Raw genomic sequence first — 15574 nt, 5'->3', positions numbered from 1 at the left:
AATAACCACTATCCTCCTTTCTTAAACCCTAAATTAGTTTGATCCATTTGGGAACTTTTCTATGAATGGGATCAAACAGCGTGTATCATTCTGCATCCGACTTCATCTTTGCCGTCACATACAGCTGTCGGCTGGTCATTGTGTAAATACATGACACTTTATTTGTTCACTCACTGCTGATGGGCATTTGGTAGTTTCCAATTTCTCGCTATTACAAACAGTGTAACAACGAGTATATTCTTGGAGATGCCTTTGGTAGAAGCTCTCATTCCTGTGTTTCACGGCCTCGGGTAGGTTCTGGTTTTACAAATGGGGAAGCAAGCCTGAAGGAGTCATGGTGCTGACTTTCTCTAATGCCTGGTACAGAGACACAGCCCTGAATCTGTACGCATGTGTACTGACTGTAACCACCACTTGTGCTGTGCCAGGCTCTGTGCCAGCCTCTTTCCTTGTATCCTCTCCTTTAAGCCCCCAGTGACCTTATGAGAAAGGTATTTATTATCCCCACTTTACAAAAAGGCAACAGACACAGGGCTTATGCCACATGTCTAATATCATGCAGTGATCAACTGGTAGAGCCAGAAGTAAGAGAGAGAAGAGGAGAACTTCTAGAAATAAGAGGAGTGAATACTTGCAGGACGTGTTTATGGAGGAAGGGAGAGGGTATGGTACACAATTTACACAGCGACACCCGCACCACCAGGAATGTCAAAATAACTAAAAATCCCTTATTGAATGTAACCCATAAATGTAATCATTTATTTATAATTTACCTTACTGCTATTTATTAAATTCCTAACAAGGCATAAAACCTTTCATAAACCATTAGTTTCCCATCATATGATCTTGAGTTTCCTGTCTATTTGCCTCCCCAGTGTCTATGTTGAGGGTACCAAGGAAAAAGACCCCCCGTCATAATCAATTCAAAGATACCTGAAGGCCCAGAACTCATCTTGGTCTATGGAGAGGGTCTTGTGTTTCCGAGACCAGGTGTTTCCCCTGCTGTTCCCCATCCACACATCAAAACCCGCGTCTGCCAGAATGAAGCCCAGGCTGCTGTTGGGCAGGTTTGTGACCCAGTTACTGGAATCTGCCAGCAAGCCATGCTGCAGGAACACAACTGGTTTGGGACCTGGAAAGCAATCATGTTTAGGAGTTAGCAGCACTAAGCGTCAAAACAAACATGATATCTTGCTAATCAGAAAAGTCACAAAAGATCACAAAGCAAATAAGGAAACAAACAAGACTGAGGTAGCATTATCATTCCGTGGTAACTGTACTATATGTACTTGTGTGAAGGGCGCTTGGGAGCTGTATGCTTTCCTTGGGCACATTAAGACACTTCTCACACACCCAAGGTGCTCTGGGGCTGGGCCATGAGGAAGAAGACTGGACCTTAAAAGACCAGGAAGTCAGGCTAAGCAAGAAAAGACCTTGGCAACATATGGGGAGCAGTGGGGCAGGACTGCCTTGTTCCAAGAGGTGCTGCTGCTGGTCAACAGTCAGAGAGAAGGAGCGTGGGCACTGCGGTGGCCCCTGCTGGGGAAAGGAGAGTTAGAGCGAGGCAGAAGGAGAGCACGATGGGGGCCAGATTCCTTGTGCTGGTTCCAACCTGTGCCTCTTCAGACACTTAGTGAAACCTGAGGCTGTGCAGCCAACTTCACAGGGCAGAGTCCTGAGAAAGAAGGACGGGTTTCAGTGGGGGTGGGAGAACCGAGGAGGGGAGAGCAGGATAGAGAGTGGGGCAGCCAGGCCAGGACTGAGCTGGAAGGGGGGTCAGGTGCCAGTTTTCAGGGACCAGGAGTCAGCTGCCTACCTTTTCTTTCTTTTTTTTTCTTTAACATCTTTATTGGAGTATAATTGCTTTACAATGTCGTGTTACTTTCTGCTGTATCACAAAGTTAGTTTCAGCCATATGTATACATATATCCCCACATCCCCTCCCTCTTGCATCTCCCTCCCACCCTCCCTATCCCACCCATCTAGGTGGTCACAAAGCACGGAGCTGATCTCCCTGTGCTAGGTGGCTGCTTCCCACTAGCTATCTGTTTTACATTTGGGAGTGTATATATGTCCGTGCCACTCTCTCACTTCGTCCCAGCTTACCCTTCCCCCTCCCCATGTCCTCAAGTCCATTCTCTACATCTGCGTCTTTATTCCTGTCCTACCCCTAGGTTCTTCAGAACCATTTTTTTTTAGATGCCATACATATGTGTCAGCACACGGTATTTGTTTTTCTCTGCCTACCTTTTCTAGATGGGGAATATGTCAAATTCCCCTGAAATCTCTCTGCACTTCCCTCCCTAACCCCACAGAAGGCTTCAAGGGAGAAATTTAGGAGTTGGCAAGTTGAAGATATACCAGGAAACTCTTTAAGCATCACCAACAAATAACTTCTGGATTCCCACAGGCAATTAGGAGCCACTAACACTTTCCCAGGAGGTGAGCGTGAAGCCCAGGAAAGTGCAGGCGGCCAACTCAGGCATGTGCCCACCATGCACGTGTGCCCACCATGCACGTGTGCCAATTATGGTGGCTGAGGGGCTCCCAACAATACCTGCAAATACCCCCACTGCAGCCCGTACCTACCATTCACCCCTGCACGAGGCTTAAAACATTCCCAGACCCCTCGCCCTACACTCCATGGAAGGGTTTCCCAAAGTTCCTATATTCTCCCTGTACATTGAACTTCCATGGACTTGGCTTTGCCTAAAACAACCACTACTGCAATCCAGGTTATAAAGAGTCTCTGTTTAATAGAAAAAGAAACAAAGAAAATATGTTTAATTACTTTGGAATTTAAATAAACTGTTTACATTAAAGGGTAATCTGTGGACATCCATTAACTCTATGCCACAATCAGCTGGGTACCTACAAAATGAAAGTAACTGCACAAGGACAAAGAGAACACACCTACACACACACACGCGCGCGCGCGCGCGCACAACCAGACCATGCAGACCCCAGGGTGACAGCAAAGCCATCCAGTGTGTGTCGGGGGAGGGGTGGTGGAGAAAACTCAGTGATTTGTTAAGACACCTGTCACAGGGGAAGGGAGCGGATCGAAGTCGCTTGTTTTTCTAATTCTCTTCTTGTGTGTTGGGATTCCCCCATCCCTCACTTCAAGCTGAATATGAAAAGCTCAATGAACAGACAGAAGAGGTGGCACCCAGGAAGAAAACAGTGAATCTGTTCTTGGAAAGCCAGGTGTTTCCAAATCTGGAGGATCCGGGCCAAGAACTCAAAGCATATGGCAGACCCCACGGCTTTCTCGTGGGAAATGCCAGCAGGGGAGGAAAGGGGCTGGCATGGAAAGGCACATGCTGAGAAACGGCATCTCAGCAACCTGAGCCTCTCAGCTGCGTCCTACTCATTCATCGGAAGAGTTTTTACTGAGAATTCTACTGTATAATAAGCAGTGCACTAGAAGTCAAAAGAAATCGAGTGATTCAGAACACACGTTACATCTTGTATAAACCTGTCCTGGTACCTACTATGTGTTAGTCACTGTGTTAGATTCAGGGACACGAAAGTGGGTAAGCCATGCTCCCTCCCCCACGGAGCTCCATTCTAGTGAAGGAGACAGACACACGATTACCTTCTAGCCCAGTGTGGAAAAGGTCAGACCACCACGCAGGAAAGCCCAGAGGAAAGAGAAAAGTACTCAGCCAGGGGAGTAATATTCGAGCCGGTTCTTAAGTAAGAGACAGACTGCCCCACAAAGGGTTCGGGTGAAGAAACGGCAGCCTGGATTGGCAGAGAACTGGCACCGCATCCCAGGCCTCAGCCCGATGGGACCCCAGAGTGTACTGTAAAATGTAAACGCTCCCTACAGGAGTCTGATGCACAGGCAGCTTGGGGAACCGCTGGGAGGGCATGGTGCCTTGTCTGACCTGCGCATAGAGGGGATATGAAGGACTTCCTTCAGGGCTGCACATCCTTGCAGGTGTGGCCAGCTCCCTTTCCTCCCAGAACAAAAGGGGCCTCTAAGGAGGAAGCTGCAGAGGATACAACCCACTGGGCTTCCCATGCCCGTGATTCCATTAGACACGATGGGCCACCAACAAAGAGAAAATATTAACAAATCCCGTCCTGGGATGGAAAATGGGTGCTAAACTGCTTGTCCCTTCCCTCTGGCATTTAGCGAATGCAAAAGGGCAGCAGAATAGACAAGGGCACTGTGACGGGCCTACCCACATGTCTGCCAGCTTCTCCCACCTGCTCCTAAGAGGGGGCGAGTGGGGAGAAAGGAAGGCATTATGTCATCTTTCCCATCCCGCCACCAATCAAGGATTTAAGGATTTGCAGGAAAAAGAAGTTTCTCTCTAGGAGGGTTAAACCTACTGCCATTCACACCTTCCAGTGAATTACTTTTTTTTTTTTTAACATCTTTATTGGGGTATAATTGCTTTACAATGGTGTGTTAGTTTCTGCTTTATAACAAAGTGAATCAGTTATACATATACATATGTTCCCATATGTCTTCCCTCTTGCGTCTCCCTCCCTCCCACCCTCCCTATCCCACCCCTCCAGGCTGTCACAAAGCACTGAGCCGATATCCCTGTGCTATGCGGCTGCTTCCCACTAGCTATCTATTTTACTACGTTTGTTAGTGTGTATATGTCCATGACTCTCTCTGTGACAGGGCGAGAGAGAGCCAGTGAATTACTTTAATCAGATTTCTTTTCATCCTGCTGAGAGAAGCCGATTGAATTAACAGCTAGCTATATTATTATGCACCCCTGTGCTCTAAGGCACTGTGCTGAAAAGCCTATGAAGTTAGTACTATCTCCATTTAACAGAACAAGAAATTGTGGCTAACAGAAGTCAAGTAATTTGCACAAGATTGGATAAGAGCTAAAAAGTGGGGGAGCTGGGGTTCGAATCTACATAAGGCTAATGCCAGGGTCCATGCTCTTAGCGGTTTTGCTACGGGAAAGGCTAACAACAGAGTCATTCTACAATGTACAGCTATGGGAAAGGCTAACAACAGAGAGTCATTCCACAACATACAGAGGCCCTCAGGGAATGACAAGCCAAAGACAGAACGCTATTTTGGAGGGAGTTGGACCAAGTGCTTGGAAGAAAGGAATCTCTAGTAGATGGATGGAGGAGACAGAGAACAGGAGGCCAGGCCACGATATGCAACCTTGCCCGCTCAGGCAATTCTTCCAAGGACCAGCCTAGCCCACACACTCCAGCACCTGCAGCCTGGTCTGTCTTTGAGCAACAAACCAACAGGTCAGGACAAGGGCTGCCTTTCCTGCTGTGCCCTGCAATTAGCTTGTCCAAACTGGCTGTACGAGGGCTGGGGGCTGAGGGAAAGGCCTAAAAGTACCTTGGCCCAGAGAGGGCAAGTGAATTCTTCACAGTCACCCACGTAGTTAGCACAGAGCCAGCAAAGAAATGCAGCCCGGTGACAGGCCGCCACGGCGCTGCCTGCCTGATGGGGCCAAACGTGGGTGGAAGCCAGGAGGGGATTACTCAGCCTCCAAAAATGAATCTGCTGAGCCCACAGCCTCACAAGAGGAAGATGACTGGGTGCACGGGCAAGTTCCTCCTGCCTCCCAAGCACTGGCCTTCTCTACCAGGGCGGTGTCTGGACAGGCCTCCACCTTGCTCAAAAATGGTGTGAGACATCAGCTGAGGTCCAACAAAGAACCAAAAGAAGGAGGAAGAGAGGAGGAGATCACAAAGATCAGCGCGTTGGCATGAAATAGACTTTGGTTCTTACTGGATATGTAACCCTTTAGAATTTACTCAATCTCTCTGGAGTATCGATGTCCTTTTCTAAAGTGGGGATGGTACAATGGCTGATAAATAATAGTGACTCACAATAATAATAAATGTACAAATGTAATAAATCATTACTAGAACGCAAGCTCTGTGAAGAAAGACAACATGAAGTGGCATTCTTTAGCCGAGAAAAGGCTAATGGCAAAAGGAACTTGGCAGACGGGATTAAGGATCTTGAGATGGGGTAGCATCCGAGATTATCCGGTGGGCCCAGCGTAATCACAAGGCTCCTTCTAAGAGGGTCAGAATCAGAGAGAGACTGGAAAATGCTACCCTACTGGCTTTGAAGATGGAGGATGGGGCCAGAAGCCGAGGAATGTGGGCAGCGTCCAGATGCTGGAAAAGGCAAGTGAATGGATCTTCCCCAAGTGCCTCCAAAAGGCAGCCCTACGAACACCTTGATCTTAGGACTTCTGGCCTCCAGGAGAGTAAGGTAATAAATTTATGCTGTTTTCAGCCACTAAGTTCGTGGTAGTTTGTTACAGCAGCAGTAGGAAACTAATACATTTGGGGACGAGTTTTCACCCCCATTTTTCAGATAAGGACTCTGAGGCAGTGTGGCTAAGTAACCTGTGCAGAGTTGCACAGCCACCAATCCCAAACCAGGACTCAGAGGCGGGCAGGATGTCTCCTGGGCCTGAAGAAGAGAGAGACCTGGCTGCTTGCTAGTTTGGCAGGAGCCTGCATGACCTAAAATCTTCTAGAAAAGCTTAGAAGACGGGCTGTAAGTGGCATAAGGGCCCCCCATCTCCTTCTGCAAAGGCAGGTTCTAGACAAAATGGCAACAAGGACCTGGCTTATGGCGCACACGCATCCCTGGCACCCCATACTGAGTAATGCAAAGTCGGGATCACCCCTCACTTTAGACCTCCCTGCAGCCATCCATGGGACTGGACAAAGCCAAAGTCCAAGGGCTGGTTCAACCACGCCAAAGATAGGCTGTCGATCACCCAAAGAGCCAGGGCCCAGGGGGCTTCCTGAATCTGCCCCGACTACTTAAGACAAACTCTAGCCAGCACTGTGGCACCTGGTGGATTTGTTGTTATTATTACTATTCATCAGTAACAGCTACCTATCATGCACCACGTTCCACATGGATTACACTGTTGCCAAGAGAGCTGTTAAGATCCACCCCCATGGTACAGATGAGGTAACTGATGCCCGGAGAGAGAGGATAGGTAACCTGCTCTGAAACAATCACCTAAGCAGTGAGCCAGAATTGAAACCCAAGTCAGCCCCATTCTAAAGTCCTTGCCTGTAACCACTACTCTAAAGAAAACGTCATTCAAAAATAAAGAGGTAGGGCTTCCCAGGTGGCGCAGTGGTTGAGAGTCCGCCTGCCGATGCAGGGGACACGGGTTCGTGCCCCAGTCCGGGAAGATCCCACATGCCGCGGAGCGGCTGGGCCCGTGAGCCACGGCCGCTGAGCCCGCGTGTCTGGAGCCTGTGCTCCGCAGCGGGAGAGGCCACAACAGTGAGAGGCCCCGTACTGGGAAAAAAATAAATAAATAAATAAAGAGGTAGGGGACGGGGGGAGCGCTTATAAATACTCCGTGTGTACGTGGCCACTTCAAATCAAGCCAAGCACTATTTGCTAGAAGTGGCTACATCTCAAAATCATCTGGGGGCGCTCCACGCACATTTCTGCCCTTGGTCCTGATTTAGGGAATCAGGAAGTCCAGAGACGGAGCCTGGAAATATTTATTTTCGGCAAGCTCCCTCAGCTCTTCTGACGTAGCCCATCCATAGCTGTGCTCAAAGTGGCTTCATTGAAAGGGGAGCATGTCCAGTCCTCTGCTGCACCAGGCTGGCCCAGAGAGGAGGCCAACCAGACGCGAAGATCCCGGGTCCAGCACCCAAGAGGCCCCTGAAGGTAGCTCTAGGGCCTCCGACTCCAGAATAATCAAGAGTGGACTTTTATTTATCCACAACAGGGGACGACTGGGTGAATTTTTGTAGTCTGATTCTAATGTGAAGAATGGGCCTCAAAGACAGCCCAAAACACTGTCAACAAATAACATTAGTGGGAAGGCTCGGCCACAACACCTTATACTCACTGGAGGGAGAAATAAGGAGAGGCTTATCTGCAAAGCACTCATCACCAGGAACGTAAGCAATGGAAGCTGGTACGCAGGTTATCTAAATCAAGCACTTTGCACGCTGTCCCTTGATCAGAGACATTGCTGCAGTGCTAAGAGCCCAAGGGGCAGACATGCCATCACAAGCCATGGGAATCCTGCCTCTACTACCAACCACCAGCTACTTTATAATAAGCAAGTTAATTAACCTCTGTAACCTTGGTTTCCTCCTCTGTAACAGGGGGTAATAAGAGCCCTTACATCCCAGAGCTGTGTGACAAGTCATGTGACAGTTCACACAGAGTGCAGCACACGGCCCAACCACAGGAAGCGTTCAGAAAGGCACGCAGACCTTGCCACTGCCCAGATCACTGCACTCACATTTCACAGTCACCCTGCTGGAAAGGGGGTGACCCTCGGCAGAAGGAAACACAATAGTGCCGGGATCACAGAGCAGGGAAGAAAAACACCCCATCCTCGGGATGCCATTCGCCCCACCAGCCACAGTGGTGGTCACTTTGATCGCTAAGCAACCAGAAGGCAGCAATTGGTCTGTCTCATTCACTGCAGCCTCCGTGGCGCCCAATGCTGAGTCTGCCACGTGGTGCTCGCTCCAGGCAAATTTGATGAATAAAAGCAATAATGAAGGAATAAAGGAAGGAAAGAAATAAAAAAACACCCAACAGCGCATATTCACACACACAGAGATACCCACCCCACATATACCATGTGTGCTTTCCAGGGCACTGCCTTAATTAGAGTTTACTGTGTACCCAGGATGGCACTACGCCATTTAAGTTATCCTTCCTACGTTACAGACAGGGACTCTGAGGCATAGAAAAAAGAAATGATTTGCCCAAGGATGTAAATACAATTAGTATATGGTGGAACCGGGAACCATGTGATTACGTGACACCAAAGTGCTTGTTATCTCCATGCCAAACTGCCTTTCTGCTTCCCCTGCCCTTCTCTGCTACCACAGCCTGCCTTCAAACAGAGGTACGGTGCCTCTGAGCTCAGGGGGATCCTTAATTCAACGTGCTCTTGGGCAAGGAACACTAGAAAGTGCAGATGCTTTGGTCAACCCGGTCCCCAGGAGGACCAGGACTGTAGAAGCAGGTAGACTGAAGCCTTGGGCCGGAGAGATCATCGAGTAATCAGAAAAGGTTTGGGCTCTCCGAGAGCTCATGGTCTAGTGGGGAGGATCGAGGTTATAAGCATCACCCCTGACAGAATACGCTATTATTTATTGTCCTACCTGTCTTAAGTGCTATGAAGGAAACACACAAAGAGCGATGAGAATACGTGGCCAGGGGTCAGCCTGAGCAGGTGTGAGAGCTGGGGAACTCCTCCCTGAAGCGACATCGAGGTTAGGCAGCAGGCAGGGAGGGAGTACTGGAGGAGGGAGGGGTGCCGGGCACAGCGCTCTCTTCCCTTCCACTCTGACTCTTAGCCCCAGCTCCCACCGGCCAATATGAGACAAGCTGTGCTGTGCAGCTGACGCTGCCTCGTGATGCTCCGTTACGCAGAGGGTCTGAATACAGCCCCCTGCCCCGTGTACCATCAAGGTCCAAGTGAGCCTGGGAGTGAGCTCAGGGAGCTAGAGTCAACAAGCCCGGGCACTAATTAATGGCCCTACGTCTGTCCAGTGCCACTGGGAGGCGAGGAATTACATCCCAGCTGATCAAGGCTTCTGTTTAGCTTGTTAGAGCACTGCGTTTAGGAAATGGTTTCCTTAGGAACCACGTACAAGGGAAGAACAGAAAACCCAGAAATTGGTCAGAAACCTAAAACGTATAGTCAAAACCAAGGTTTTTGTTTTAAACCATAGCCTGATGCTCTTTCCCCCCGAAACCTAACTCACAAGCCACGTTGTGAATTTTCAATTATGACTCAAAAAGTTCAATGGGCAACCCCACGGCAAAGTTCAAAAACCCTGTTTGTGCACGAAGGCAATTACTCACACTCCAGAATGAACTCACTCACCAGGCCATCAGACACATACTGCTTTTCAGACATAAATGTTCCACGGTTGGTGCTTTTTTTGATGATTGCTTTATTTTACAGTTTATTTCCTAGTTAGGCAGAAGTAAGTCGGCCTCGCTGTTACTGTTGCTATTTTATGTGTTTTAGGCAAGGCCTTTCTCTATTTCTTTGTTTTAACCAACAAATAAATACGCTATCATAGGATCAAGTTGCTCAATACTTACTACAAAAGGCCGCACACTCCAGTTCAAAGGACACTGAACCCGGAGTCAAACTGGCTGGGCCACTAACTTTTGACCTAAAGCAAATCCCCTTCCCTCTTTGAACCTAACAGTCACGCCCAGTAAAATGAGAGTGTTGCTCTAGAGCCTGGGTTCCCAAACCCAAGGATTTTCCCTTGGAATCCACTAGAGAGTTATGTTAAAAATGCAAGTTCGGGCTTCTCTGGTGGCGTAGTGGTTGAGAGTCCGCCTGCCGATGCAGGGGACACGGGTTCGTGCCCTGGTCTGGGAAGATCCCACATGCCGCGGAGCGGCTGGGCCCGTGAGCCATGGCCGCTGAGCCTGAGTGTCCGGAGCCTGTGCTCCGCAACGGGAGAGGCCACAACAGTGAGAGGCCCGCGTACCGCAAAAAAAAAAATGCAAGTTCTCCAAACTGCCGGCCCAGGCAGGACTCTGAGATCCTTCTAGTGCCAGCATCCCGTGACTTTCTGAAATAAGGCTGAGCAGATTAAAATATAACCACTTCCCTATAAAGGATGGATTTCTGAATTTCAATTCCCTTATTGGAGTTAGTGCAAAGTAGGGGTAGCTCAACACTTGATAGAGAAGTTTGCTTAACATTGAGAAACAGCCCACATACACTCCACAGGTCACTAACCGTTTTCTAAATACACATTTCAAGCTTCCTAATTAGTAGAGGTCTGACCAGACAGACAAAGGATTGCCTAAATCAGGGGATTCTTTAAAACAGTGTGGAATTGGTACAAAAACAGGCATATGGATCAATGGAACAGAATAGAGAGCCCAAAAATAAACCCACACACCTATGGTTAATTAATCTTTGACAAAGGAGGCAAGATTATAAAATGGGAAAAAGTCTCTTCAGCAAGTAATATTGGGAAAGCTGGACAGCTGCATGTAAATCGATGAAGTTAGAACACATCCTCACATCATACACAAAAATAAACTCAAAATGGCTTAAAGACTTAAACACAAGACATGACACCATAAAACTCCTAGAAGAGAGCATAGGCAAAACATTCTCTGACATAAATTGTACCACTGTTTTCTTACGTCAGTCTCCCAAGGCAATAGAATTAAAAACAAAAATAAACAAATGGGACCTAATCAAACTTACAAGCTTTTGCACAGCAAAGGAAACCATAAAAAAATGAAAAGACAACCTACGGAATGGGAGAGAATATTTGCAAATGATTCAATAGACAAAGGCTTAATCTCCAAAATATACAAACAGCTCACACAGCTCAACAACAACAAAAAAAACAACCCAATTGAAAAATGGGCAGAAGACCTTAATAAGACATTTCTCCAAAGAAGACATACAGATGGCCAGTAGGCACATGAAAAGATGCTCAACATCGCTAATTATTAGAGAAATGCAAATCAAAACCACAATGAGGTACCACCTCACACCGGTCAGAATGCCCATCATTAAAAAGTCTACAAATAACAAGTGCTGGAGAGGGTGTGGAGAAAAGGGAACCCTCCTACACTCTTGGTGGGAGTGTAAATTGGTAGAGCCACTATGGAGAACAGTATGGAGGTTCCTCAGAAAACTAAAAATAGAATTACCATATGACCCAGCAATCCCACTCCTGGGAATATACCCGGACAAAACTATAATTCAAAAAGATACATGCACCCCTATGTTCATAGCGGCACTGTTCACAATAGCCAAAACGTGGAAACCACCTAAATGTCCATCGACAGATGAATGGATAAAGAAGATGTGGTACATATATACAATGGAATAAAAAAGAATGAAATAATGCCATTTGCAGCAACATGGATGCAACTAGAGATTATCATACTAAGTGAAGTAAGTCAGAAAGAGGAAGACAAATACCATATGATATCACTTATATGTGGAATCTAAAATATGGCACAAATGAACCTGTCTACAAAACAGAAACAGACTCATAGACATAGAGAACAGACTTGTGGTTGCCAAGGGCGAGAAGGGAAGGGAGAGGGATGGACTGGGACTTTGGGGCTGGCAGATGCAAACTATCACGTTTAGAATGGATAAACAACAAGGACCTACTGTAGAGCACAGGGAACTATATTCAGTATCTTGTGATAAACCATATGGAGAAGAATATGAAAAAAGAATGTCTATATGTGTATAACTGAGTCACTGTGCTGTACAGCAGAGACTGGCACAACACTGTAAATCAACTCTACTTCAATAAAGAAAATATTTTTAAATAAAAATAAATCAGGGGATTCTTTACTGAGTCCACACAACCTCTGCATCTTAATATAAAATCTGTGTGTGCACAAATGTCTATTTTATTTTACTAGAGAGAGGATCCATTGCCTTCATGCACTTCAGAATCCCAATTCTGAAGACTGCCCGATATATCTCTTAATTAGGCCACCCACGCAGGCACCCTGGTGCTGCTGGTTGCTGTGAGGAACACAGAGGTGACAAACACACAGCCTCTGCCTTCAAAGAGTGGTTGCAGGGAGGGATGGCGGGGAGAGAGAAGTACACACGTGAGTTAACCCCGAAGCAGAAGAAGAAAAACACCTCAGGAGGGGTGTTAGCAAGGCATCTGGGAGTTTGGAGGAAGTGTGTCTCCTTCATGCTCAAGCAGCATGTTAAGCTGGGTGGGGCTGGAAGGACAGAAAAAAAAAAATGTTTTCAGGAATGCATAGAAATAAAGATGGTGGGCAGAGTGAACACCAATCCAGAGGGTTGTGTCACCAGCTGAGGCCCAGGGAGAATTTAGCAAAAGGGAAATAACTCATCTGGATTTCAGCATGTGAGAGAGCAGTTCTTGGATACTTATCACAGATACAACTTCAGTTATACCATTTGCAATTTGGCTATGGTGCCAATTTAAACCTGTGCAGTTGATAAATGATAAATGTTTCTTAGATGATGGGTAAACACAGCTGGCAACCAGTGGTTCTCAAGCACTCCTCATAAACCTTGTGAGAGAGGTATTCTATCCCATTCTACAGAGGAAGTCACCGTAGACATCATAGCCTATAACACTAGTTTGAGGAATCATGAAGTTCTTGCACATATCCATGGTGAACTTCAAAGGTCCACTGCTGTATAAAATGAGGGTGAACAGTACAGACAACAGCTAGGACAAAATATTAAGGAATGGTGTTACCTTCATTTATGAGGCTCATGAAGATTGCTGAGTGGCCATATCATATAATTATACCTGCGCGCTACGAAGCTGAATCCTGCAAAACTACGTAAGACGGGTGAGAACAGGGAGGTTGGCAGAAAGGAGAGCAGTTGGCATGGGTAGAGGAGCCATGTGGCCAAGTTCTGTGATCATAAAAAACTTCCAGTGATCCCCAAGTGAGGCTCAACATACAATCAGAGGGGGTCACTGAGACAGGACTGAAAGATGCTCACCACACAGCTTTTTTTTTTTTTTTTTTCCTGCGGTACGCGGGCCTCTCACCGCTGTGGCCTCTCCCGTTGCGGAGCACAGGCTCTGGACGCGCAGGCTCAGCAGCCATGGCTCACGGGCCCAGCCGCTTGGCAGCATGTGGGATCTTCCTGGACCGGGGCACGAACCTGTGTCCCCTGCATCGGCAGGCGGACTCTCAACCACTGCGCCACCAGGGAAGCCCTCACCACACAGCTTTAAACTAAGGTTCCACAAGGAATGTGGTACCTATAAATAAATAATGGAGGTGACATCGGCAAGATGGCAGAATAGGAGATCCCCAGCTCTAGCCCCCGCACAGAAACTCCAACTTAGCAACTATCCACAGACAAGAATGCCTTTGTTAGCACCCCTGAACCCAGGGGTAAGGTTACAGCATCACAGAAGAACACAAAAACTGAGAAAAACTACATTAAGAAGGGTAAGAGGAATAGCTTCACTTCATCCTTGATAAATGAATAATGTTTTAACATATCTTGTAATGACTTATAAATAGTACAGATGTACGGCATTATTTTCTTAAAAGCATTAATTTCTTAAAAGATAAGCAGACTGAATTTCCCTATTCCTGTTTTGAAATTCTTTCTCTCTCTCAGGTTCTAAGCTTAATTTCAGATGGCCAAGTAAATGGTCACAAGAGCATAAGGTACGATGGTGGCCTGGCGAAGAGAAGAAAGGGCTGAACTGAAGCCATATAACAGGGGAGGCTAGAGAGGACCTGACAGCTCCTCCAGGATGGGAGTCAAGAGTGACTATGCAGTTTCTGGTCTAGGTCCAGGAGGACAAGGGTGTGATTAATAGAGGGGGAGTCAGGAGAGGAAGGGGCATGGATGAGCTGGGTTCCATGTTGGGTGTGAAGGATTGTGTGTATTCTTTTTGTCTATCTGGCTTAAATAAGCCAAATTAGTACCACTGACAACACTGCTCCTGAATGGGAGTGAAGGACAGCGAGAGCCTCAGCTCCGTGCTCTGCCTTGGACCATGGAAATGCAAACCATCAGAGAAACACCTATGCAGTTTTCAGGAGAATCACAAATTCCTTTAGATAACTAAGTCACTTGTCACAGATTTCCTCCAAAACTCGCCTCTGAGCTTAGTTCACAGCAGGTGTTATATACATACCACTGATCCTCTACAGGGAGGCCTCGCAGAACAGAGGAAAAGGGTGGGGACTTAATGCTATCACCAGACTTGGTTCAGAGTGCATTCAGTCTGTTCCCCATTCTGAAAACCAAGGGTATCCACTGCCCCAATCCACACACCCCTGCCAATAAATGACTGAATATAGAATATAACCCGTAGAACCAGAGAGTGATAAAGACTAATGGGGAACTTTGAGATCATCCCAGCCAATCGACTGTTTTGACAGATGAAGAATCCAAGGCCCACAGAGGAGAAAGCACAGAAGTATTTAGGGGCAGGCGGAATTCTCCTGATTCTTCTTCCTACCACCTGAGAGCAAATCAAAAAGGATGCTTGGGCTTCCCTGGTGGCGCAGTGGTTGAGAGTCCGCCTGCCGATGCAGGGGACACGGGTTCGTGCCCCGGTCCGGGAAGATCCCACATGCCGCGGAGCGGCTGGGCCCCGTGAGCCATGGCCGCTGAGCCTGCGCGTCCGGAGCCTGTGCTCCGCAACGGGAGAGGCCACAACAGTGAGAGGCCCGCGTACCGCAAAAAAAAAAAAAAAGGATGCTCACTTCCCAGGGCATAGCACCTTCACCTGCAGTGGCTGAGATACATACCATAGGGCATCTGGCACTATATGCTTTAATTGCTGTAGGAAAGAGAAGCCTAGAGGTGGATATAGAAAAAGAAGAGGAGGCACATTCTCTAAGCATGTTTTTACTGTGGTTCCCTGCATTTTTTAACAATGGCTCACACTACTAATTATTAGTCAACTAACCACTTTTAAGAGAAATAATATCAATACCTATTTTTCTTTATATGGGATCCGAAATCTGTATACAGGGTTTACTTCTTTTAAAAAAAGGGAAGGAAATCAAGATCATATGTTCACTCTGAAATAAAATATGTTTTGTGTGTCTTGAGCAGAA

At 47.2% G+C, this 15574-nt stretch overlaps 1 protein-coding gene across 2 annotated transcripts in view; it reads right to left on the bottom strand.

Moving 5' to 3' along the window:
• LIPA (lipase A, lysosomal acid type) overlaps positions 1-15574 on the bottom strand; it is a gene marked incomplete at its 3' end in the record, with an annotated part of 104174 nt that overhangs the window by 15482 nt on the left and 73118 nt on the right. For both annotated transcript variants that reach the window (XM_079900366.1, XM_079900365.1), the window contains exon 4: positions 934-1132. In XM_079900366.1, coding sequence (XP_079756492.1) covers positions 934-1132 — 199 coding nt within the window. The remainder of the gene's footprint in view (positions 1-933; positions 1133-15574) is intronic.

Source organism: Stenella coeruleoalba (assembly GCF_951394435.1).
Source record: "Stenella coeruleoalba genome assembly, chromosome: 16".
In the NCBI taxonomy this organism is placed as follows: Eukaryota; Metazoa; Chordata; class Mammalia; order Artiodactyla; family Delphinidae; genus Stenella; species Stenella coeruleoalba.
This window is presented reverse-complemented; position numbering and strand designations above follow the sequence as displayed.